At 44.8% G+C, this 18397-nt stretch overlaps 1 protein-coding gene and 1 pseudogene across 1 annotated transcript; one reads left to right on the top strand and one right to left on the bottom strand.

The window, feature by feature from the left end:
* Positions 1 to 526: 526 nt before the first annotated feature.
* LOC125543786 (pto-interacting protein 1) lies at positions 527 to 4434 on the top strand. The gene is made up of 8 exons (XM_048707252.2): positions 527 to 698; positions 1206 to 1296; positions 2215 to 2465; positions 2550 to 2676; positions 2900 to 3173; positions 3257 to 3389; positions 3465 to 3551; positions 4018 to 4434. The coding sequence occupies exons 2-8, from the start codon at positions 1212 to 1214 to the stop codon at positions 4162 to 4164; spliced, it is 1104 nt and encodes a 367-aa protein (XP_048563209.1). The 5' UTR covers positions 527 to 698; positions 1206 to 1211; the 3' UTR covers positions 4165 to 4434.
* A 151-nt stretch (positions 4435 to 4585) lies between these two features.
* LOC125535311 (putative receptor-like protein kinase At5g18500) overlaps positions 4586 to 18397 on the bottom strand; it is a 245782-nt pseudogene continuing 231970 nt past the window's right edge.

Raw genomic sequence — 18397 nt, 5'->3', positions numbered from 1 at the left:
TCAGTGCAGTGCACACATTCAGTACATCACTTGTCACGAAAATTCAGCTAATTGTACAATCAGGTGTCACCAAAATTCAGTTAACTGTACGTCATTTGTGCCACAATGAGTGTTGGAGGGACTTTTTCTGACAATTAATTAAGTCTCAAGGGGTTTTTTGCAAAATAACCACAATGTGTGTCTCACCCAGCTCTGCTAACTCTCACACCTACTGACATGTGGGCCACACGTCAGCTGTCAAGCCACGCAGGTGGCACATACGGCGGCATACTAGCGAAGACATCGTATATGCATCATCTGGACAAATTATGGCACCACTTTTACGTATTTTGTAACTTTAGGCACTAAACTGTCCGCGCCGGACAAGTTTAGGCACTTGTGATGTATTTATCTCTAAAAAAACATGTGTGTGGTATGTAAATAACCATGCACATGGATGATGGCAAGAATAGCAGGGGACGGTGGGTTTTCCAATTGGCGGGTGGTGGCGGAAAGGGGCTCCGTCGGAGGAGGATATTGGTCGAGTAACAAAAAGGAAACGGCCGGACAAATCAAACAAGGGCAACGCAGCAACCAACTGGGGAAGGGGAAGGGCGAGGAAGACCGCGTCGTGTTCCTCGTCCCGTCTCCTCTCCTCTCCACCCCCTTCGCATTGCTCCTGACTTCCGATTAGATCAAGAAGAAAGGAGGAAGGAAAGGTACCCGCCTCCGCTCTTCTCCTTCTTTTGCTCGCGTGCTCTTTCGTCTCCCATCTCATGCACCACTGCCCTTCGATTCAGGATTTGTTTGTTTTTTTCTTTCTCGAATGTGCCAATTTTTGCTTGCGCGATCAGCCCATGATGTGGACGGCCAACACAAATAATGAGATGATATAAACGTCGGGTTTGTGAAACGGCGCAAACAAATACTCCTAAATCCCCAAGAACGGGTCCAGTTTTTGTTTACCGGTTTCATCATTCATCTTTTTTAGTATGATGATCATTCATCCCATCGCAAATGCTGCCAGCGTTCATATTTACACCATTGATGGATGGCGATTTCTCTATTCGTCTTTTCCCCCCTAGGACAAGAGTGAAGAAAATAAATTCCGTTCTGGAAGCAATACCAATATGTTTTGCTTGGCTGGAAGGATCTAATGCCGGATTCACGCAATCTATTTCGCACATCCGTTTTGTTGAATTTCTTTTTTTTTTGTTGAATTTTAGGAAGCGATGGGGTGCTTTTCCTGCTGCGGAGCCGATGATGTTGGCAAGAAAAAGAAGCGCGATGATCCTTATGTTCCGGTCCCTGCCCCAGGTTGTTACTTACTCCCATCTTGGCTTCATCACATATTTCTCATGGTCGCAAAGATTGCTCTGTAGTGATTCTCACTATGAATCCAATTTGGTTCTTCGATTGTAGATTTGATAGTTAAGTGTAGAGCTAATTGAGCAATGGAAAGGAATAGTGTCTTATTCATCGTCCTATGGGCAGATGCATGATGTAACTCTAAATGTGCAAACAATTCTTTCCCATAATAAATACAATTAGCAGCTTCCAGCTAGTTTATTTAGCTGTCTCCAGAAAACTAATAATTCCACTTTTGGCCATGCAACTGTGAAAATATTGACATTATGCATCGCATTTACCAACGCAAATCCACAAACTGACAGGTTGAACCAGATTCAGTATAGGATTTCAGCTGTAAAATTTGTTGAATTTTGTAAAACCTGCTACCCGTAAATTTGCCTGCAAGCGATAGCAGAACAAATGCTTACCAAGGGTGCTTGATACACTCAACTAGCTACATAATTTTGTACACTCCCAAGTGCTTCTGGAGCAAAGTTGACAAGATCACAGGAAGTTTCATATGGCAGAAAGACGACCAAGAGAAGGCTTCGGGTGGACACACCTTGGTTAACTGGAAAACTGTATGTCGCTCAAAGAAGTCGGGGGGACTCGGAATTGCCGAACTTGATAGATTTGGGAGAGCTTTGCATCTTAGTTGTCCATGGCTGCAATGGACCGACCCTGGCCCGGAACCCAAGTGGGAACAACAACGTGCACTGAGCTGCCCCCTTTTTTTATACGATACAAATCTAAACATCTGTGAATCAACAAATTTTGAAAGTGCACCTTGTTTGTTAAAATGTGCATCTTCTGCACCAAATGGCACCACTGAAAGCAATACTTTCCTGAGTACTTTAATTTATTACCTATTTATTTTGAATGCAGGGGGTAACTATGGTTATAACCGGGGGCCAGCGCCAACCCATGCCATCCGTACCAGTAGAAGCCAGCCAATTGAAGTACCAGCCATTTCCCTAGACGAAATTAAGGAAATAACCAAGAACTTCAGCAGTGACGCTCTTATAGGAGAGGGTTCATACGCAAGAGTTTTCCTTGGTGTACTGAAGGATGGCAAGAAATCTGCAGTGAAGAGGCTTGACTCCAGCAAACAGCCTGACCAAGAATTCCTTGTGCAGGTTCAAGGCCTCTTTCCTTCCAAGATAATCTCTCCATGTAGGTGCCCCCTACGGGCTGCCGTTTGACTTCCATTTCTTTTGCAGGTCTCGGCTGTTTCAAGACTCAAGCATGACAATGTCATCCAACTTCTCGGGTACTGCGCTTTAGGGAGCACCCGTATTCTTGCTTATGAGTATGCAACAAGGGGCTCCTTGCATGATGTTCTCCATGGTGAGGAACAATTTAAGACTTCTAATTTCGTAAATTATTAGGGCATGTTTGTTTGGGCCTTTTAGCTTGATGCATTTATTAAAGAAGATTTCAGCCCCTATTGAGTAACAATACTCACGATGGGATCAGATACCATTTATAGCTGACCTCATTTCTGTCAGTAATATAGAGCCATTCAAGACTCTAGCAAAGCTGATGAATCTACGGCTCGTGGTCATTACAGGTAAAAAGGGCGTCAAGGGATCCCAACCAGGACCAGTCCTATCGTGGATGCAGCGGGCGAGGATTGCTGTAAGCGCCGCGAGAGGGCTTGAATTCCTCCATGAGAAGGCAGAGCCACGTGTCGTCCACCGTGATATCAAGTCCAGCAACATACTGCTCTTTGACAACGATGTTGCAAAAATAGGAGATTTCGATGTGTCTAATCAGGCCCCTGACATGGCTGCACGCCTTCATTCTACACGTGTTCTTGGCACCTTTGGTTATCATGCTCCTGAGTATGCAGTCAAATAGTTTGAGTGCTTATAGATTGAGATGGGCAAATTGACATGTCCTCTTATACATGTCGTTTACTTCTCAGGTATGCAATGACTGGGCAGCTAAGCGCAAAGAGCGATGTATATAGCTTTGGAGTGGTGTTGTTGGAGCTTTTAACTGGCCGCAAACCAGTTGATCATACACTTCCCCGTGGCCAGCAGAGCCTTGTGACATGGGTATGGAGCCTTTTTCAGATTCTACACTGGTTTCTGACAAGATGGAAAATAAAATCAAGTGTTTGGTATGTGCAGGCTACACCAAGGCTAAGTGAAGACAAGGTGCGGCAATGTGTAGATCCAAAGCTTGGTGTGGATTACCCTCCAAAGGCTGTCGCCAAGGTAAAAACAAAAGAAAAAATTAAGAACACGATGATACTATATGTATATCAAGCAATGCAAACTTTGTTGTTTAACTATAGTTTGCAGCTGTTGTTAAATATAATTTTGTTCCAGTTACATCGTACACAGAGAAGCTTGTTTAAAACACATGTCCTTGTGAAACCACAAGAAAGCTTTGTTATGCTGGAAGTAGACCTGAAACGCATTATTTTGTTCCATATTCACCGTAATGCACATTGATTATTGTTATGACAAGGAACCTTTCTCTTGTGGTTGACAAAGTAGTACACCCAATTAAACTGTCAAAACGTCTTACATCTAGAAAACGGAGGTAGTATGTTGTACTCCCTCCGTCCCATAATGTAAGATGTTTTTTGACACTACATTATGTCGAAAGTCTTACATTATGGGACAGAGGGAGTAATTAGCAGTGAGAGTGAGACTGACCATACGTTGTGGCAAACAGATGGCTGCCGTGGCTGCCCTGTGCGTACAGTACGAGGCAGATTTCCGGCCAAACATGAGCATCGTCGTCAAGGCTCTGGCCCCGCTGCTGAACACCCGGACAAGCAACCGACCTGCCGGCTCGGCCTCTGGCGTAGCCGTCCAGTGATCTCCAACCGACTGCATGCGCACGATTGCGACGATCTGGTGATGCTTATGGCGTTTTGCCCTGGATTTTGCGGGCTGGTGTTGTACATGTCAACATGTGTGGTGAGGTGAGGTTTGGTGTGGTGTGGTGTGGTGTGGTGGGATCTCATTTTCTTCCTCCCTTGGCGGGGGCTCGCGCTGTTGTACGTTGGGCAGGCAGGCAGGCAGGCATGGTGGCCTCTCGACCTCTCCTAGTGAGCAAAGCAATGGACGATGTGCTTCTTGCTTGGTCCCTCTTTGCCTTCCGTGAAATGCCAGCAATTTGGGAGGGCTATTTGAAAAAAGGACGGACAACAACTTTGCATTAAATTCACACACAAGAATGCCACTAATGATCCTACAACTGTACTGTACACAGCAGTGTTAACCACTTACAGCAGCACATCGTCAGGACAACCGGTGTAGGTACAGATAAATTGTTAAGTAGTAGAAAACCAATAGCCTCTACAAATAAATCATACATAAAAATGTTACAACCATCCAGATACAACACGAAATGCACGTTTTCTTATCAGCCCTTTGGTAGTCAAAGCTTCCATCGTTGCTAGTTTGTTGGAGAAATGTGAATGCTTGCGTGCTCATTTGGAAGATGATGCTCTGCTCCTGCTCGGTTTGGAATCTGGGTTGTCACTCTTGTCAGTGTCTGAGTTGTCGCGTTGCGAGTCCATTTCGGTGCTCCCCCCGGGGTTATGCTTCGATCTTCTGTCCTGCTCACATCATTTTTCTGCGTTCAGTATCATAATCAATCAATGGTCAACGACTCTATAGCACTAAGCTCCCTACCCCCAAAAAAAAGCACTAAGCTCCCTCATTTTAATTTTAAAGGGCTGAGAATCGATTGAGGCTATTGACATCGACTGTAGCAATCGATTTCGACCCGGTCGGCGTCTGGGATCGTGCGGAAAAATCACCGTTGATTAGTCACAATGGGTAGCAACTTAGACTAGTAATGTTACTACCTCTAGTGATGAGTAACATATGTGCGGTGTCATGTAAAACTTCATTTATTAGGTTATAGACTTATCTTGTCTTGGTATGTGTGATGTTACAGTAACTAGCTATGTTACCACATGCCATTTTTCCTCATTAATTACTCGCCGCATCATCTGTTTTGCCTAAAGATGTGTGATGTTAGAGCATCTCCAGCCGTTGTGCGTAAAAGCATCGCCTGGAGGCGAACCGGCGCTAAAATCGGCGTGGGGCTTTCGGGTTCCCAGCCGCCGGCCCCAGGGTCGCCCCCAGAAGGTGAGGGTTTTTTTGTTAAAAGGAACTCGGCTAAAGTTCGGCAAACGGGACAAAGATTCGGTTAAAATTCAGCGAACATGACATTACTTAGACGACCTATATTGTATTTTACATGGCAAAGTGAAGTACTTAAAAAAGGACCGCAACTACAACTACGGGCCGAAGAACGCGCTGAGCGCGGCAAAGTCGCTGACGTCGCCGCCATCCTCGCCGTCGTCCTTCTCGTCCTTCTCCTCCTTGACGCGGCCGCCCCTGCTCGACCCCTGCCCGGCGTCGCCCTGGCGAACCGGTGGCGGCGGCGCTTCGTCGTCGCTGTCGTCGTTGAGGACGACGACGCGTCCCTTGTCGCGGCCACGTCGTCGAGCGGTGAAGGCGCGGGACTAGCGCTCCAGCTCCGTCCGCGCCCAATCTTCGCGCGCCCACTTCAAGGCCACCACATCGTCGAGCTCCTCCTTCACGCCGCTGGCGAGCCCTGACTCCGTCTTCACGGCGGCGAGCCCCGGCTCCGTCGTCGACTTGACGTTGCGGGGAGGAGCTGAGGAGGAGGTGCGCCTGCCACCCTCGTTGATGACAATGCCGGCGCTGCGGGTGCGCCAGCCGAGCGGTGTCTCTACTGCGTGCTCGGCCTTGATGCCGAACACCGCCGGCGAGCCGAAAGAGTGGGAGGAGGAGCGGGAGGAGGAATACGAGGAGGAGCCGAACCTCCTAGGCATCCATTACCCCGCGCTCCAGCGTGGGACCGGGGCGGCGGCCGCGGTAGGGTATGTCAACGGCGGGTCTTGCCGCCCTCAAGGTGCCGGAGAACCTCATGGAGTATGCGGCCATGGCGCCCCACCACAGGCGGCGCCGCTCGCTGTTCTTGGTGCCCCCCACCACTGGCGCCCCATTGGTGGAGGCCAACCGCTGCGCCTGCCGGTGCTGGAAGTACGCTGCCCACGCCTCATGGTTGTCGGCGGCGTACTGCGGGAGGGCGCCTTGCTCCTCCGTCAGCGATACCCACACGCGGTCGAGCTCGTCGGCGAAGTAGTCGGCTCGCACGTTGACGTCGGGCAGCGGGGGAATGGGGACGCCACCGGCGCTGAGCCTCCACCCCGCCCGGCCCTGCGCGCATGTTGGGAGGCGCCGGGATGTTGGCCTCGAAGAGAAAATACGCCTCCCACCCGTGCAGCGAGCGGCGGCCAAAGCCGTTGGCCGCCGCCGCATCACCGGGGAATCGCTCGCCCATCGTCACGGCTGGGCTTGGGAGAGAGGGGAGGATCGTCGGCGTCGGCTACGCACGGGGAGAGAGAGGCAGAGCACGGCGGGGTGTGGCCAGAGGTGAGGGGGGTGTTGGTTTTATAGCTGCCCGGCGCCGTGTGTACGTGTGGCGGGAGAGAGGGCGTCACCGCGCTGCCCGTGAGGAATCAATGGAAGGCTGACCGGCGGCAGCCTTGGCATTGATTCCCCACGGGAAACTAAGACGTTGTGAGGACGACGAGGCGAGTGTCACTGACTCGGCAGGCCCGCAGTTAGTTCGCGCCAAAATCGCTCGCCCGGCGCCCCCGGGCGCCCCCAGCGCGCCGGGTTCGTCCTTAGTCTACCGGCGCCAATTTCGTCCCAAATCGGCGAAAAAGGGGCTCCTGGGGGCGCGACTGGGCCGATTTTTGGGCGCCGGCGCGAAAAAATCACATGGGGGCGTGTTGGGGGCGCGGCTGGAGATGCTCTTACCACCTATGTTACTCCCACTGTGGGTAGTTTGAGGTCGGTCGATTTGTGATGGACCCCACATGCTAATTGGTGGAGCAATGGCCTCCGTGTCGATATCTCGGCCCCGCATGCGTGGAGAGACGAGAGAGAGATGAAAGGCGGTTTGGGGAAGCGAGGCAGCCGCGCGGCATGGTGATAGGGTCTGTCGTCAGATCTGTGAGCTCTGAGAGGCATGGAGAAAGAGTTTCAACGTGTCCACATCTTCCCAGGCACAAATCCGATGCTCCACGATCTCGTTGCGGCATGTGTGGTTGCCATCTTTGTTTGGCCGGCACCTCGCCGCCGCGCTGCAGGGAGGAAGCGTGTGGAGAGAGCTCCTCACATCCCGTCGTGTCGGCGTGCTGTTGATGAGCACGACGGCGGCGCTGCCACTTCTCTATTGTGGTGTGGTTTTCTCTGTTCTTGTTTGCTTCGTCTCCCTTAGTTTTCTTCCTATTCAATTTCACGTTTGGGAGGACGTTGGGTGCTGGTTAGGGCGTGTTTGGTTGCAGTTGTGAATAGTAGCTGTGTTGCATACACATCTCAACCCAGCCTGGCTTTGGAAAAACAGCCTCACATGCGGCATCTGCAAGTTGTTTGGTTGCCTGCATCTAGGGTCCCTACATAAGGTAATACGCAAGTGCACTTTGTTTGGTTGCCTGCATTGGCCCAAGCAGCACATGAACAAGATGTTTGGTGCATACAACATACATGGTGTGCTTACCTTGTACCCTAGTTGGTGAGCTTACCCACAATGATCACACCTAGCACACCAATGTCACAACACAACAATGGCGATGAATTGGGCGGATGATGAAGTTCTCCAGCTTCAGCCCAAATTGACGATCCACCTTAGCATCTTCAACTTTGACACCTCCAACCTTGCCACTGTCAACACTGCTGCCTCTGTGCTTTCGCACCTAGTCGGAGTAAGCTTGTTCTGCTGCTTGCCTAGTCTTGAACTCTCTATGGCTGTTGTTGCTATATGATGCCACTTGTGCACTGGCTTCTTCCCATGAACTGTAAACCCCTGGAGACTTACCGATGAACACGACATACCACTTGCCCTAGCAATGCACAAGAGCAAGAGTTGAAGCAACAAATCAATGGAGCACACAAGTAGGAAGCAAAGTAGCACACAAACAACAATGAAGCACAAGAGAAGAAGTAAAGCATGCATGATCATATGGCATAGAAAGGTCAACCTAGCACTACCATGGTGTTATCCTACCACCACATATAAAAGAGGGTGTCGTCCTAGCACCGCAAGTTCACCATCATCGGGAGGGGTTAGTATGTACCATCTCACCAAGATATACAGACCATCAAATAGTTTTCCAGCCCTAGCTACACAAAATGTATGTCGTCATCGTCGTCGTCGCCGCCGCCATCGCCGTTGGGGATCATGCATGCTCACATGCAGCACTACTCTAGTAGTAGTGCTTGCCCAGCCAGCTCCTGAGCCAGGGCATCCTGTGAGCGTCTGCCATGGCAACGAACCCAACACCCTGGGCCTTGTTGTCAAGCAGGTGGCAGAGAGCTGCCATGAGAGGCTCGTCGCTAAAGCCACCTGTAACACCCCGGACAGACCCACCGGTCGTCGTTACTCCTGGTGGGATCTAGACTGGCCCCATAGATCAATACTAGTCTTTTCTGCGCACTTTGTCCTCACTCGTGCGCACCAGGGAGCAACTTCCCAGTCGGTCACCCATCCTGAAACTACTCCAAGATGAGCACGCTTAACTTTGGAGTTCTTTCCGAATGGGCTCCTGGAAAAGAAGGAATTCCTTATTGATATGAGTAGTCTATCATCCCTAATAAGCCAGGCTATCACATACACCCCTGCTACCTCTTGAGCATGCGTTGGTTTTCCCTTGAAGAGGAAATTGTGATGCAGCAAAGTAGCGTAAGTATTTCCCTCAGTTTTTGAGAACCAAGGTATCAATCCAGTAGGAGACTACATGCAAGTCGCCTAGTACCTGCACAAACAAACAAGAACCTCGCAACCAACGCGATAAAGGGGTTGTCAATCCCTTCACGATCACATACGAAAGTGAGATCTGATAAAGATAATAAGATAAATATTTTTGGTATTTTTGTTGTATAGATTGAAAAGTAAAGATTGCAAAAAAATAGTAAACTAGAATTGTAGATCGGAAACTTATATCATGTAAAGTAGACCCTGGGGCCATAGGTTTCACTAGTGGCTTCTCTCAAGATAGCATATATTACGGTGGGTGAACAAATTACTGCCGAGCAATTGATAGAAAAGCGCATAGTTATGATGATATCTAGGCATGATCATGAACATAGGCATCACGTCCGTGTCAAGTAGATCGAAACGATTCTGCATCTACTACTATTACTCCACACATCAACCGATATCCAGCATGCATCTAGAGTATTAAGTTCATAAGAATAGAGTAACGCATTAGGCAAGATGACATGATGTAGAGGGATAAACTCAAGCAATATGATATAAACCCCATCTTTTTATCCTCGATGGAAACAAAACAATATGTGCCTTGCTGCCCCTGCTGTCACTGGGAAAGGACACCGCAAGATTGGACTTGCAAAGATATCAAATCATGCATATAAGAATCCAGAGAAGAATCAAATATTGTTCATAGATAATATTAATCATAAACCCACAATTCATCAGATCTCGGAAAACACACTGGAAAAAGAATTACATCGAATAGATCTCCAAGAACATCGAGGAGAACTTTGTATTGAGATCCAAAGAGAGAGAAGTAGCCATCTAACTAATAACTATGGACCCGAAGGTCTGTGGTAAACTACTCACACATCATCGGAGAGGCTATGGTGTTGATGTAGAAGCCCTTCGTGATCGAATCCCCCTCCGGCAGATCGCCGAAAAAGGTCCCCAGATGGGATCTCACGGGTACAGAAGGTTGCGGCAGTGAAAAAGTGGTTTCATGGCTCCCCTGGATGTTTTCAGTGTATAAGAGTATATATAGGCGAAGGAAGTAGGTCGGTGGAGCTACGAGGGGCCCACGAGGGTGGGGGGCATGCCTGGCCCCCCTGGGCGCGCCGCCCTACCTCGTGGACGCCTCGTTGATTACTTGACCTCCACTCCAAGTCTCCTAGATTGCGTTTGTTCCAAAAAAGATCCTCGCGAAGGTTTCATTCTGTTTGGATTCTGTTTGATATTCCTTTTCTGTGAAACACTGAAATAGGCGAAAAACAACAACTGGCACTAGGACTCCGGTTAATAGGTTAGTTCCAAAAATAATATAAAAGTGCATATTAAAGCCCATTAGACATCCAAACAGATAATATAATAACATGGAACAATAAAAAATGATAGATACATTGGAGACGTATCAGCATCCCCAAGCTTAATTCCTGCTCGTCCTTGAGTAGGTAAATGATAAAAAAAGAATTTTTGATGTGGAATGCTACCTAACATAATTTTCGATGTAATTTTCTTTATTGTGGCCTGAATGTTCAGATCTGAAAGATTCAAGACAAAAGTTTAATATTGACATAAAAACAATAATACTTCAAGCATACTAACCAAGCAATCATATCATCTCAAAATAACATGGCCAAAGAAAGTTATCCCTACAAAATCATATAGTCTGCCTATACTCTATCTTCATCACACAAAATATTTAAATCATGCACAACCCCGATGACAAGCGAAGCAATTGTTTCATACTTTTGATGTTCTCAAACTTTTTCAATTTTCAAGCAATACATGAGCGTGAGCCATGGATATAGCACTATAGGTGGAATAGAATGGTGGTTGTGGAGAAGACAAAAAGGAGAAGATAGTCTCACATCAACTAGGCGTATCAACGGGCTATGGTGATGCCCATCAATAGATATCAATGTGAGTGAGTAGGGATTGCCATGCAACGAATGCACTAGAGCTATAAGTGTATGAAAGCTCAACAAAAGAAACTAAGTGGGTGTGCATCCAACTCGCTTGCTCACGAAGACATAGGGCATTTTAAGGAAGCCCGTCATTGGAATATACAAGCCAAGTTCTATAATGAAAAATTCCCACTAGTATATGAAAGTGAAAAATAGGAGACTCTCTATCATGAAGATCATGGTGCTACTTTGAAGCACAAGTGTGGAAAAATGATAGTAGCATTGCCCCTTATCTCTTTTTCTCTTATTTTTTATTTGGGCCTTTTTTCTCTTTTTTATGGCCTCTTTTTTTCATCTGGAATCTCATACCAACTTGTGGGGGAATCATAGTCTCCACCATCCTTTCCTCACCGGGACAATGCTCTAATAATGATAATCATCACACTTTTATTTACTTACAACTCAAGAATTACAACTCGATACTTAGAACAAAATATGACTCTATGTGAATGCCGCCGGCGGTGTACTAGGATATGCAATGAGTCAAGAGTGACATGTATGAAAGAATTATGAAGGTGGCTTTGCCACAAATACGATGTCAACTACATGATCATGCAAAGCAATATGACAATGATGGAGCGTGTCATAATAAACAGAACGGTGGAAAATTGCATGACAATATATCTCGGAATGGCTATGGAAATGCCATAATAGGTAGGTATGGTTGCTGTTTTGAGGAAGGTATATGGTGGGTTTATGGTACCAGTAAAAGTTGTGCGGTACTAGAGAGGCTAGCAATGGTGGAAGGATGAGAGTGCGTATAATCCATGGACTCACATACTTATTGCAAAAATCTATTAGTTACCGAAACAAAGTACTACGTGCATGGTCCTAGGGGGATAGATTGGTAGGAAAAGACCATCGCTCGTCCCCGACCGCCACTCATAAGGAAGACAATCAATAAATAAATCATGCTCCGACTTCATCACATAACGGTTCACCATACGTGCATGCCACGGGAATCACAAACTTTAACACAAGTATATCTCAAATTCACAACTACTCAACTAGCATGACTCTAATATTACCATCTTCATATATCAAAACAATCATCAAGTATCAAACTTCTCATAGTATTCAATGCACTTTATATGAAAGTTTTTATTATACCCATCTTGGATGCCTATCATATTAGGACTAATTTCATAAACAAAGAAAATTACCATGCTGTTCTAAAGGACTCTCAAAATAATATAAGTGAAGAATGAGAGATCAATAATTTCTATAAAATAAAACCACCACCGTGCTCTAAAAAGATATAAGTGAAGCACTAGAGCAAAAATTATCTCGCTCAAAAGATATAAGTGAAGCACATAGAGTATTCTAATAAATTCCGGTTCATGTGTGTCTCTCCCAAAGGGTGTGTATATCAAGGATGATTGTGGTAAACTAAAACGCAAAGACTCAAATCATACAAGACGCTCCAAGCAAAACACATATCATGTGGTGAATAAAAATATAGCCTCAAGTAAAGTTACCGATAGACGAAGACGGCATCCCCAAGCTTAGGCTTTTGGTTGCCTTGGATTTTACCTTTGGGTGCCTTGGGAATCCCCAAGCTTAGGCTCTTGCCACTCCTTATTCCAAAATCCATCAAATCTTTACCCAAAACCTTGAAAACTTCACAACACAAAACTCAACAGAAAATCTCATGAGTTCCGTTAGTATAAGAAAACGAACCACCACTTTAAGGTACTGTAATCAACTCATTTTTCATTTATATTGGTGTTAAACCTACTGTATTCCAACTTCTCTATGGTTCATACCCCCCGATACTAGCCATAGATTCATCAAAATAAGCAAACAACACACGAAAAACAGAATCTGTCAAAAACATAACAGTCTATAGCAATCTGTAGGTTCCGAATACTTTTGTAACTCCAAAAATCCTGAGAAATTAGGACATCCTAAATAATTTTTATATTGATCTACTACAGTTGTAATCAGTATTTTATCACTCTCTAGTAAATAATGAAAATTATTCTCGTGAGCGCATACTTTCTGTTTTTACAGCAAGATCAAATTACAATCACCCAAGAAGATCCTAAAGGCTTTACTTGGCACAAACACTAATTAAAACATAAAAAACACAATCATAACAGAGTATAGATGATTTATTTATTACTAAACAGGAACAAAAAGCAAGGAACAAAAATAAAATTGGGTTGCCTCCCACAAGCGCTATCGTTTAACGCCCCTAGCTAGGCATAAAAACAAGGATAGATCTAGGTATTGTCATTTTTGGTATGCAATCCATATGTGGCTCTTATAATAGATTCATAAGGTAATTTAATTTTCTTTCTAGGAAAGTGTTCCATGCCTTTCCTTAACGGAAATTGGAATCTAATATTTCCTTCTTTCTGGTCAATAATTGCACCAATCGTTCTAAGGAAAGGTCTACCAAGAATAATAGGACATGTAGGATTGCAATCTATATCAAGAACAATGAAATCTACGGGCACATAATTCCTATTTGCAACAATAAGAACATCATTAATCCTTCCCATAGGTTTCTTAATGGTGGAATCCGTAAGATGCAAATTTAAAAAACAATCATCAAATTCACGGAAACCTAACACATCACACAAAGTTTTTGGAATCGTGGAAACACTAGCACCCAAATCACATAAAGCATACCATTCATGATTTTTAATCTTAATTTTAATAGTAGGTTCCTACTCATCATAATGTTTTCTAGGGATAGAAACTTCAAATTCAAGCTTTTCTTTATGGGATTGCATCAAAGCATCAACGATGTGTTTGGTAAAAGCGTTATTTTGATCATAAGCATGAGGAGAATTTAGCACGAATTGCAACAAGGAAATACAATCTATCAAAGAGAAATTATCATAATTAAATTCCTTGAAATCCAAAATAGTGGGTTAATTGCTATGTAAGTTTTGACCTCTTCAATCCCACTTTTATTAATTTTTGTATCAAGATCTAAAAACTCCAAATCATTGGGACGCCTTTTAACTAAAGTTGACTCATCTCCAGTCCCATCTTTATCAAGATTCATATTAGCAAACAAAGATTTAATAGGAGACACACCAATCACTTTTAGATCTTCATCATTATTATCATGAAAACTAGAAGAACACGCTTTCACAAAGCAATCTTTCTTAGCACGCATCCTAGTGGTTCTTTCTTTGCACTCATCAATGGAAATTCTCATGGCTTGGAGAGACTCGCTGATGTCATGCTTAGGTGGAATAGATCTAAGTTTCAAAGAATCAACATCAAGAGAAATTATATCCATGTTCCTAGCCAACTCATCAATCTTAAGCAATTTTTCTTCAATCAAAGCATTGAAATTCTATTGCAAATTCATAAATTATTTAACACTAGTCTCAAAATCAGAGGGCATCTTATTAAAATTTCTATAAGAGTTGTTATAGGAATTACCATAATTATTAGAGGAGTTACTAGGGAACGGCCTAGAATTAAAATTTCCTCTATACGCGTTATTACCAAAATTGTTCCTACCAACAAAATTCACATCCATAGATTCATTATTATTCTCAATCAAAGTGGACAAAGGCATATCATTAGGATCAGAAGAAACACTCTTATTAGCAAACAACTTAATAAGTTCATCCATCTTTCCACTCAAAACATTAATCTCTTCTATCGCATGAACTTTCTAGTAGTAGATCTTTCAGTGTGCCATTGAGAATAATTAACCATAATATTATCTAGGAGTCTAGTAGCTTCTCCTAAAGTGATTTCCATAAAAGTGCCTCCCTCGGCCGAATCTAAAAGATTTCTAGAAGCAAAATTCAATCCAGCATAAAAATTCTGTATAACCATCCATAAATTCAAACCATGTGTAGGGCACTTACGTATCATTAATTTCATCCTCTCCCAAGCTTGTGCAACATGCTCATGATCAAGTTGCTTAAAATTCATAATATCATTTCTAAGAGAGATGATCTTAGCAGGAGGAAAATACATAGAGATAAAAGCATCTTTGCACTTATTCCATGAATCAATACTATTTTTAGGCAAAGAAGAGAACCAAGTTTTAGCATGATCTTTAAGCGAAAACAGAAATAGCTTCAATTTAACAATATCATTATCCATATCTTTCTTCTTTTGCATATCAGATAAATCAACAAAGCTGTTTAGATGGGTAGAGACATCTTCACTAGGAAGGCCAACAAATTGATCTTTCATGACAAGATTCAGCAAAGCAGTATTAATTTCACAAGATTCAGCATCGGTAAGAGGAGCAATCGGACTGCTAATAAAATCATTGTTGTTGCTATTGGTAAAGTCACATAATTTAGTATTGTCTTGAGCCATCATGATAAACAATCAATCCAACACACAATCACACAAGAGGCAAGCGAAAGAAGGCGAACGAAAAAAGGGCGAATGGAAAAGAGGCGAATAAAACGGCAAGGGTGAAGTGGGGGAGAGGAAAACGAGAGGCAAATGGCAAATAATGTAATGCGAGGGATAAGAGTTTGTGATGGGTACTTGGTATGTCTTGACTTGGGCATAGATCTCCCTGGCAACGGCGCCAGAAATCCTTCTTGCTACCTCTTGAGCATGCGTTGGTTTTCTCTTGAAGAGGAAAGGGCGATGCAGCAAACTAGCGTAAGTATTTCCCTCAGTTTTTGAGAACCAAGGTATCAATCCAGTAGGAGACTACATGCAAGTCGCCTAGTACTGACACAAATAAATAAGAACCTCGCAACGAACGTGATAAAGGGGTTGTCAATCCCTTCACGGTCACTTACGAAAGTGATATCTGATAGAGATAATAAGTTAAATATTTTCGGTATTTTTGTTGTATAGATTGAAAAATAAACGGCGACAGAAATGACTAGTTGACGGGAAAATAATATGATGTAAAGTAGACCCGGGGGCCATAGGTTTCACTAGTGGCTTCTCTCAAGATAGCATATATTATGGTGGGTGAACAAATCACTGCCGAGCAATTGATAGAAAAGCGCATAGTTATGATGATATCTAGGCATGATCATGAACATAGGCATCACGTCCATGTCAAGTAGACCGAAACGATTCTAAATCTACTACTAGTACTCCACACATCGATCGGTATCTAGCATGCATCTAGAGTATTAAGTTCATAAGAACAGAGTAACGCATTACGCAAGATGACATGATGTAGAGGGACAAACTCAAGCAATATGATATAAACCCCATATTTTTGTCCTCGATAGCAACAATACAATACGTGCCTTGCTGCCCCTACTGTCACTGGGAAATGACACCGCAAGATTGAACCCAAAGCTATGCACTTCTCCCATTGCAAGAAAGATCAATCTAGTAGGCCAAAGCCAACTGATAATTCTAAGAGACTTTCAAAGCTATCAAATCATGCATATAAGAATTCAGAGAAGAATCAAATATTGTTCATAGATAATCTTAATCAAAAACCCACAATTCATTGGATCTCGGCAAACACACCGCAAAAAGAATTACATCGAATATATCTCCAAGAACATCAAGGAGAACCATGTATTGAGATCCAAAGAGAGAGAAGTAGCCATCTAGCTAATAACTATGGACCCGAAGGTCTGTGCTAAACTACTCACATCATCAGAGAGGCTATGGTGTTGATGTAGAAGCCCTCCATGATCGAATCCCCCTCCGGCAGATTGCCGGAAAAGGTCCCCAAATGGGATCTCATGGGTACAGAAGGTTGCGGCGGTGGAAAAGTGGTGTGGTGGCTCCCTTGGATGTTTTCATGGTATAAGAGTATATATAGGTGAAGGAAGTAGGTCGGTGGAGCTACGAGGGGCCCACGAGGGTGGGGGGCGCACCACCCTACCTCGTGGCCGCCTCGTTGCTTCCTTGACCTCCACTCCAAGTCTCCTGGATTGCGTTTGTTCCAAAAAAGATCCTCGCAAAGGTTTCATTCCGTTTGGATTCCGTTTGATATCCCTTTTCTGTGAAACACTAAAATAGGCAAAAAACAGCAACTGGCACTGGGCCTCCGGTTAATAGGTTAGTTCCAAAAATAATATAAAAGTGCATATTAAAGCCTATTAAACATCCAAAACAGATAATATAATACCATGGAACAATCAAAAATTATAGATACGTTGGATACGTATCAACCCCCACTCAGAGGAACCGACGTCCTCGTCGAGCCACAGAAACATTCCCTCTTGGCACATACGTCTGTGCATCCAGTCCACTACATGTGCCATGTCGTGTGCATGACGGGTCACAAACGTCATGAACAACATGACCGCGCACCTGTCTGCAAAAATCCGTGTAACCATGAGGGTCGGCTCTGATACCAACTTGTAACACCCCGGACACACCCGCCGGTGGTCATTACTCATGGGGGGATCTAGACTGGCCCCACAGATCAATACTACTCTTTTCTGCGCACTTTGTCCTCACTCGTGCGCACCCGGGAGCAACTTCCTGGTCGGTCACCCATCCTAAAACTACTCCAAGTTGAGCACGCTTAACTTTGGAGTTCTTTCCGAATGGGCTCCCAGAAAAGAAGAAATTCCTTATTGATATGAGTAGTCTATCATCCCTAATAAGCCAGGCTATCACACCACCCTGGGTCATGACAACACCATACAGGTCAGGGTAGACGTCGAGGGGCTTGCACTCCCTGATGGTTGTTGCCACCTCCTTCACCACCTTAGTCATGCTGCAAAAGACATTGATCTCCTCCTCCATCAGGCCTCCTCTCTCCCACTTCCTACCATGGACAGGGTCAAAGGCCTTGTTGAAAGGCTTCTCGAAGGGCTTGTTAGGTCCATCAAGGACCTCGATGTCTGGGGTCCCAGGGAAGTCTGGCATGGAAGAACCAAGAGGCTCCCCCGAGCCCATGGCATGCTTCCCAGTTGCCAGCCCGAAGGAGAAGATGTGCTACATATGAGTGTAGTTCTGTATGGGTGTGTTGAGGAACTCAACGTCCCTTGGGTGGTCCTAAGAATGAAACACAAGTGTTATTAGTTGCGATTAGGAGTAGGCAATGGTGGACAGTATGAAAAGGAAGAGGGTCATGAGCTAACCGCGACATGCCCGGCGTAGTGCTCTGCCTCTAGAACTATGGAGCAAGTGCTGTCATCCCATGAGGCGCCGCTAAGGTCTCTCAGCTTGGACACTTGGATCCATCGACCTCTCCACTTCCTCAGGTGGTTGTACACCTGGGTGGCGAACACCTCCTGCCCACAGAACTTGAACACCTGCTTCGCAACGGTGTTCAAGTGCACCTCCTTGAAGCCCTTGTCAGTCCTAAGTCCACTAGAGATGAGCTCACACATCTTATTCAGCACGAACATGGACATGAATGGCTGCCACTTCTTGTTGTTCGACCTACC

The sequence above is a fragment of the Triticum urartu genome, chromosome 3A (genome assembly GCF_056163025.1).
Source record: "Triticum urartu cultivar PI428250 chromosome 3A, HENAU_Tu73, whole genome shotgun sequence".
NCBI classification, from domain to species: domain Eukaryota; kingdom Viridiplantae; phylum Streptophyta; class Magnoliopsida; order Poales; family Poaceae; genus Triticum; species Triticum urartu.
Note: the sequence above shows the minus strand (reverse complement) of the source record. Positions and strands in the feature narration are given on the sequence as shown.

Coding starts and splice junctions, on each gene's coding strand:
- LOC125543786 (XM_048707252.2), top strand. CDS start 1,212: ATGGGGTGCTTTTCCTGCTGCGGAGCCGATGATGTTGGCAAGAAAAAG. Junction 1,297..2,214: donor TGTTCCGGTCCCTGCCCCAG/GTTGTTACTTAC, acceptor TTTTGAATGCAG/GGGGTAACTATGGTTATAAC. Junction 3,174..3,256: donor TTTGGTTATCATGCTCCTGA/GTATGCAGTCAA, acceptor TTTACTTCTCAG/GTATGCAATGACTGGGCAGC.